The sequence below is a fragment of the Dermacentor albipictus genome, chromosome 8 (genome assembly GCF_038994185.2).
Source record: "Dermacentor albipictus isolate Rhodes 1998 colony chromosome 8, USDA_Dalb.pri_finalv2, whole genome shotgun sequence".
NCBI lineage: Eukaryota > Metazoa > Arthropoda > Arachnida > Ixodida > Ixodidae > Dermacentor > Dermacentor albipictus.
The window spans coordinates 43,400,438-43,408,322 of NC_091828.1; the positions used below are offsets into that span (position 1 = coordinate 43,400,438).

General features: G+C 45.2%; 1 protein-coding gene across 1 annotated transcript; it reads right to left on the reverse strand.

Moving 5' to 3' along the window:
* Positions 1–1,029: 1,029 nt before the first annotated feature.
* On the reverse strand, positions 1,030–5,765 carry LOC139048736 (putative nuclease HARBI1). The gene is made up of 3 exons (XM_070523284.1): positions 4,926–5,765; positions 3,947–4,085; positions 1,030–2,959 (listed from the first exon to the last, which is right to left on the reverse strand). Exons 1-3 carry the CDS (start codon positions 4,929–4,931, stop codon positions 2,568–2,570), a joined length of 537 nt encoding a protein of 178 aa, XP_070379385.1. The 5' UTR covers positions 4,932–5,765; the 3' UTR covers positions 1,030–2,567.
* Between the last annotated feature and the right edge of the window lie 2,120 nt (positions 5,766–7,885).

The window sequence follows — 7,885 nt, forward strand, 5'->3', positions numbered from 1 at the left end:
GACATTAAATTGGCATCTTCTCGAACACCGTCGCCGAAACCTCAGATTAAAATTTCTTCATAACATATACCACTCTAATGCGGGGATAGCCAGGTAATTGTATTTTCAGCCGCCCACATGTTTCTCAAAGGCGAGATCACAAATTAAAAATATGTGAGATTCCTTTTGACGCTCTATTGCATGAATTATGAAAAGTCATTTTTTTCAGCTTTCATTATTGATTGAATGAGCAAACACGACTGTAATAATAAAGATAAAGCTTTGTGCCAAATATGGCACACCATGAAGATGGCTGAGCGCTCTTGCAGCCATGGGCGGAAAACAAACCTTCACGGACGGTGGTCTTTTTAGTGCGATGTGGGGAATGAAATGAAACAGTTGTTTGCTGCGTTCAGGCACAGATGAATGTTGCACTTCCTCTATCTTACCAACGACTTGTTTGTGCAAGGTGGCCGCTTACATCTTTGTTTCTTGTCAAATTCTGGCCAGTGGCCGACTTGGTCAGATCGGTCGTCTTTGGGTGGCATTGCGGCCGCTGGTCCCTGTGCTTTTTTCGACTTGAACCTGGAATTCGATGTCCTGACTAGAAGTCCTTCCTGGTCGCTAGTTGGGTAGGCACTTGTTATGCGAGGTAAGGCATTCTGCAATTTCTGCTTTTAAATGAGCCAGCGGTAGTACTTGTCTCCTCCTAAGCTGCTCCTGCACCCTCCTGTACAAGACCCATGCTGTTACTACCGATAAGTCTAGCATAGGCGTAAAAATTCGAAAGTGCCATTTCTTCGACCTCTGATATGTATGCAGTAAAGTCCAAACAGTGAGTGCAGCAGGTCAACACCACCCATGTGCCTGTTATGGACCTTTACTACGCTGGGGCAATCAATTTCGCGAAACACCTTGGCGGAGGTAAACCAGCGCTTAGTCTTTTGGACTGGATCTCTCCCAACAAAGCTCGGCAGAAATGTCACTGCGCGGTTATCGTATCAACGCACACACGATAACTCCACGTCATGTATCGCGTTTGTGAGTGCCTCTGAAGCACCACGTCCTTTACATTTCAGTTCCTTTTCGCTTTTCAGGCGGCTGTTTGGTAGACAATTCGCCCTTACCGTACCGATCGTCAAAATTCCATCTTGTGATAGAGTGACCTGCAACTTCGGGCTATTGAACAGATGGTAGCACGTTACCATATTTTGTATTTCAAGTTCATACTGTGCCAATATGGCACACACCGATTTCGGTTTCTCTGCTGTAGTTGCAGGCAAAATTGAGAAAACTAGTAACTGCCTTGAATTGACGAGACCAAAAAATATGCCAAAATAATTTTTCTATGCTTCTGCGGTCGAAATTTTTCAGAGAAAAAAAAAACAATTGCTCGTGTTTGCCCCCCTCCAAGTTTCACGTTGCATCCCAAAATCTACTTCACCTCTGTTTTGCGTATCGCTCAAGAGATGGCAGCACTTGCTCATAATAAGTGCGCATAACTATGAGATTTACTCTGATGGTATCACATTCTCAACTGGGAATCTCACACAAGCGAAAAAGAATGGTAACTGGTATGTGCCAAATATGGGACGTCATGCAATAGAAGGTTAAAAGCGACGCTTTCCGCTACTCTTTCTATGTTCGTACTATAAGAGATTGAAATACTCTACCACCTGACACTGTCTGTATTTGTTCAAATGATGATTTCTTCCATGCTTTATGAATGTAATTTTGAGTGTTCATTTATATGAGTTGTACCCTCCCTGCTGTAATGCCTGAATGGCGAAGCAGGTACCCAGTGAATAAAATAATGTTTCATTGTCATGATTTTGTTTATATTGTGTTATAGCGTAGTTGCACCTTGTTAAGCAGCAATTACGAGCATTATGTGAAATCATGCGTGCAAGAAATGCAATGTTGAAGCAACTCTTGAGTTTAAACAAAGCAGTAGTAAGCATGAGTGTCTGCTATGTAAAGAAATCCTGCTCCAAAAAGTGCTTGGCATGTCTCGTTTGTTGCTATACGTTTCAATATGTGCTATACAGATTGCTTTGAACGACATTTCAGTTGCTGTGCAACTTGTGCTGTGCTTGTGTGTCACACATGAACAGACACCTTCAGCTTTGGAACAATGCATACTGCACAGTAAAATAGGCATCGCAAGGCAATATTCAACTATGCAAGATTGGTTGCCATTCACCTTGGAAATAACCTTTATTTTAAGAAAATTCCCTGGCAAGACAATATTTAAAAGCACAGTGAACAAAGCAAAGGAGTAACATAATGGCACATGGCTATTTGTCACTGCATGTGTATCTGTCATGCTCAACATAGACAAATCATGTGCTTTTCACTACCGCAGTATGCAGCATACTACGATTAGCCACATGTGAGCACACGCAATGTGTTATGTTGAAGTGCACGGCCTATTTACTTCATGAAAAGAAAAATAAAACATGTTCCACCAGCACATGTCTCCGCCTCATTTGCCAGCGAATGCGCCGGCGCACACTTTGCAGGTAGGCAATGCGCAAATTTCTGGGCAGCCGAAACACACCAACTATGGATTCGCGCACCGCACGGCCTCATTGAAACAAAGCTCGAGAAGGCTGTACAGGGTGCGCCTGCGGTGGCACCTGTACTTGAAGCGGCACTTGTGCCTGGGCTGGCCGCTGTGCGCTGTCGTCATGTGCACCGTCATCATCTGGGTCGTCTGGCAGAGGCACGCCTGCTGCAAGGCAGAGGTTATGCAGCGCTGCACAAGCTGCAACAATAGTGGCTGCTTTCTGAGGCGAGTAGTGGAGCACCCGATACATCTGCAGGCATCGGAAGCGGCTCTTGACGACTCCTATGTACCGCTCAACGGCATTTCGCATTGATGCGTGTGCCTCATTATAGCGCCCCTCTGCCGTGAGGCGATTTGGGTGACCAGGCACAGGAGTCGTGATCCATGGCGCTAGCCGGTACCCAGAGTCCCCTGTAAAGTGTTGCATGTTAGTGAACGAAATGGATACATTAAGGCGCAATGCAAGAACACAGTCTACGCCAGGGCCCTTTTACAACAGGAGCGGGTCTTGGATTTATTGTTGCAATATCTATCAAACATTGACCTTCCCGGAAAGTTGTAAAGAAAGTTCAACTCATTTTAAAGAAAAGCCCTATTTCACCTGTTGTCTTGGCTGCAAATCTCTATCTCAGGTTAAGTTGGACATGTAATATTTATTTCATACTCGTGGTTTTCTGCTCCGTTCATCCCATTTGCCCCTCCCTAAATGTACATCTTCCACTAAAACTTATTACTAAAACTTCAGAAGTCTTATTTTATGAAACACTTCTAAGGTCTACTCTCGAATATGCTGCCAGTATCTGGGATCCTTGCTCTACCTTTCGTACCTCTTCTCATGAAGGTACCCAAAATCGAGCTACCCGTTTGATCCTTTCTAATCACTCCAGCACCACATGTCGCTGCAACTAAAAAAATCACACACATTGCGACACAAAGCAAAATAGCGCAACTTGCACCATTCTACAATATATACTACACCGATCACTAACGTCGATGCCAAAAGTTTCACGCACACGCTTATTCCTTTGTTCCAAGGACAGGGACCAGGTCCCCGAGTCCATTGTCACCAACCCTTTTCCACCATACTTGTAAACTGCCATTTCGACGTGTTCTGTAGAATTCCACCCCTGCCTGTAGCGCTCCACTTGGCATTCAGTGTATTGAAATTAATAAATAAACAGCATAACATGTCAGCTGTTGTATACATGCTGGTACAAATATCTGCCTTTTAAGAGAGACTTGTTTCTCTCGATAGTCGCTGCAGGTTCATTAGGTACCGCTGCATTCACAACACATTTCTAGCAAATCACGCTTTCTTAAAGTTTGCTAGGATGCAAAACTATTTGACTGTGTATGTTTTACATGTGGAAGAAGCACTGCTACTTAAGGTGCACTTACCAAGCAAGACTTCTCCATGAAGTAACAGGCCACGAGTGAGGCGGCGGCGAAATGTAGAATGCCTCCAGACGAATGAATCGTGGCACGATCCCGGAAACCGTGGGTCAATTTCCAGGATATTCAGCTTCGCGTCGCACACCTCATAAGGGAAAGCAAAGAGAAGGTGTCAGTGCCACTGCAACAAATATGTGGCACAACCTTTTGCTTACAACACTACTTGCCAAACAGTTACTGTTCAGTCAGTGAACACAATTACAGAAAAGGAGATATCAATATACGCAATAGGCAGTTGAACTAATGATCAGCATGATAACAGTGTCATCTTAACCTACAAATGCAATGTTGGCATGTGTTCACATGCTCATGTATGGCGTGCGGTAACAACACAATGCGCAAAATAATTCTTTTGGTTTCTTCCGTCCATATTGTATAAGATTCTGCTAAAGATTGAACCTATGTTTTTTTTTTTTTCAGACAAAGTGCCTATTACAAGCGAAAGAACGCGGAAACAGCATGTGCCGTATTGACAGCTAGAGCAAATGGGTGTCCACACATTCTCATTCTCCCTCACACCATTTTCATTGATGGGATGCTCCTTTTCGCGTTTACAGTCTGTTGGCCACAATGCTTTAGTTTTACGTCGAATAAGAATCACAAGGGCTCGTCTTCTGTTAGGATCGCTCGCAGACGAAGACTCCCTTCACTGCTACGGCGTCTATTCCGGTCTAAGTCGCGCGTAATGAGTTTACATTGTAGCATCGAAAAGGCTATTCAACTGTGATTGGAGAGCACTGAAAAAGTGCGGCCGTGTTCTATGCAAAGATCAAAGTCGTCATTACACATACAACACAAACGCTACTTTCTCTAATAGGAACGCAAGTATTGCCGGCAATTGATGAAAAATAACGAAACGAAGTTTTTTACAACGTGCACTCGCGCAAACACATATCGAAAATATTTGTCAATGAACAATACTCACGACCATGCAGTTGAGGGTGTAATACCCTTTACGGCTCCAGTACGATTCCGTTTCGCCGGGGCCGAGCTTCTTAGGGCGAACGATGGCTATCAGACTCCCATCCACACATCCTAGAACTCCTGGAATTTTTCCACGGCTAAGAAAGCCTTCCTTGACGGCGGCTTTCTGTTGCGCCGTGGATGGGAATCTAACCCATCCTTTTTCCTTGCCCGCAACCGTAATGGCCTTGGCGACAGCTGTAATGATCCGGCTGACCGAAGGCTACGACAGTGCAATCGCTTCTTCATTCCCGACGCACTGTTGAAAGCTCCCGGTGGCAAAAAACCGCAGCGCGCACAGCACTTTCATCGTAGTGTCGACACCACGCAATCTTTGAGGTCCGAGATGTCCTTCCAGCTCATCGCAAAGACGTCGCACTATGTCTTTGGAGAGACTAAAATGCCTTCGAAACTCTTCTTCGGCCATGCCGAACGCGTCGCGTCGTTGCCTCTCGTCGCGTCGTTGTCTTTCGGCACTCGCCAGCAGCACAACCAAGGGAGCCGCCATTGCCGTCTCTGTCTCGTCTCGTCTAGGTGCCGGCTCGTCAGCTGGCGCGAGATTAGCCGGCAGCCGCGGTTGCCCTAGCAACCCTCGACATCATGCTCGCCTCCGCGCGCGACTCTCAAACGAACCACTTCTCCGCGGTTCCGCTCCTAGCAGGGAACCGGTTCCTTTCCAGAAGATTGGCAACCTGTGTGACGTCATCAAAATTTGTCGTCCCGCCCACCAGGGATGACGACATCGAAGCGCCGACCAATGGCAACAGCCGAAAGGAACCGGTTCCCAAAGGAACCGCTACAGAATACGGCCCCAGTTCTAGTTCGATTTCAAAACAAGATCCCATTTGTTGGTACTCATCGTTCATTATATGCTTAGCATGTTGGCCTCGCCCGATTTGTCCAGAATAATATATATATATCATCGCCTTATAACAGACACGTCGGTATCGGAGAAGCTCGCAGGTGGGTGTGCCGTTTTCACTGCCTAAAGTACAATCGCCCAATTTTTTAACCTGCAACGCGCGAGCATCGACCGGCCAGTCGATAAGCGCCGTATAACGGAGTACAGCGGCGAAGTGTGCGAGAATACGCCTGGCAGAGGGAAGCTGCATTGGACTGTGCATTGCGCGCACGCGCGTATTCTCGCACACTTCGCCGCTGTACTCCGTTATACGGCGCTTATCGACTGGCCGGTCGATGCTCGCGCGTTCAGGTTAAAAAATTGGGCGATTGTACGTATGAACGACGTAGATAATGACATCTAGTGATTCATAAATAATTTGGAGTAAAGAAATGCTGTGTTGCTGCGAAATTTTAGTAAAAACAAAGCAAAGATACGCCTGAAATGTTTTTCAGTGAAATATTTGTGCACATACTTGGGGACGTCTTCTGAAACGTTCCACTTCAGCGATAGTTTGCCTAGGCAACAATTTCGCCTTCAGGCGCGCGCTGAGATGATAAGATTGCATAACAAAATACAAATTGCATAGCAAAATACAGCGGTGACTACCAGCTGATGCTTTTTGCGGGAATTACAGTATATGCAGCAATCAAAATGCAAGAAAAAGTAGCAACAGAAAAAAACAAATTAAACACCTGTGAGTTTACTCAACCATGCACTTGTGCATATATATGCGCTCACAGGTAGTTCTAGCTTTCTTTTATTATGTCCGTGTTTTGCTGCACTACCCAGATACCATTCCATGATGACCGACCAACAAGCCCATATTGCCACCCTTGTCGATTTCATTTCTAGTACAACAGGCTTTTTTCAATATGTTCCTCGGGATTCCGGGCATACTGTTGCCCTCATTGCCATGGCTGCCAGCAGCATGTGTGTCCTAAGGTTCTGTATTCATAGCAAGCAGCTTCCACAGGATATAAAATCGTTGTTTACTGGTTGCGCACTATTCGGATGTCGGTCACGGAAAAAGAATTTTGAAGATTGTACGTGCTAAACAACTTCAGCAGGCGTGTCTCCACAGAGATTACCTCAGCGTGCAGATGTTTGATCAGCATGAGCCGTGCGTCGCAAGGAATCTTCTGTGGAGGCACCTGCACTTAGCTGATCAGGTCACCAAGTTCCTTTGACAACCTCAAATAAGACTACTACGGGCTCATGTGAACAAGGATTGACAGAAAGCAACAAGTGATGTCTACGTTTCTGAAGGTTTCATCCTACCCAACAGTGTGTGCAAAGTTCTTGGCCTCGGTCCAAAATTTGCCCAAGCTACCAGCTGGACTAAACCGAAACTTCCCTGTCCATCATAAGTAAAGTGTCCAGAAGAGCCCCGCAAGAAGATGGTGTGAGGATGAACTCGGAAGGTTTAGATGCCCTGTTGTGATGTAAGCCCCAACCTTCTAAGTTACCTGTAAAATGTGCAGTCTTACCTGAAGAGCAATTCATTGTGTGTAATACCAGCTGACAAAGAGGGTGTTTTGCAGTTTTTTCCTTTAAATGTTTCTTGGAGAAAGCCAGTCAAGCAATTTCTGCAGTGTTCAATGAGCGTAAGGATGTATCACTTATGAAAGTAGCAGCGAAACCAAGTGAAATTTACAGAAAGTTGAATCTCGATAAACTAAGGAAAAGTTCAAAGATGTAATTTTTAGTAAGTGCACAAAGAGGATGTTCCTTTTCGGGTCATAATTTCCGAAAGGGGTACCTGGCAGAAGCAAGCTGCCCCATACCTGGTTTCAAAGCTGAACGTTAAAGAGATTGATGACCAGTTTCTTGTAAAAGGTTCTGACGAATCCTTGATTTTGTTAGGTTTCACGGCAAAAAGGGCTTCAAGGCGTTCTCAGCTAAGGTCAAAGAATTATATTCTATCCTGCTCAATGACCTTATTCAATGTGTCGAGGATTGTATTGACAAATATGGCGCCGTAAGGTTTTCACAGGAAGCAGGTTGTTTCAGTAGAAGGG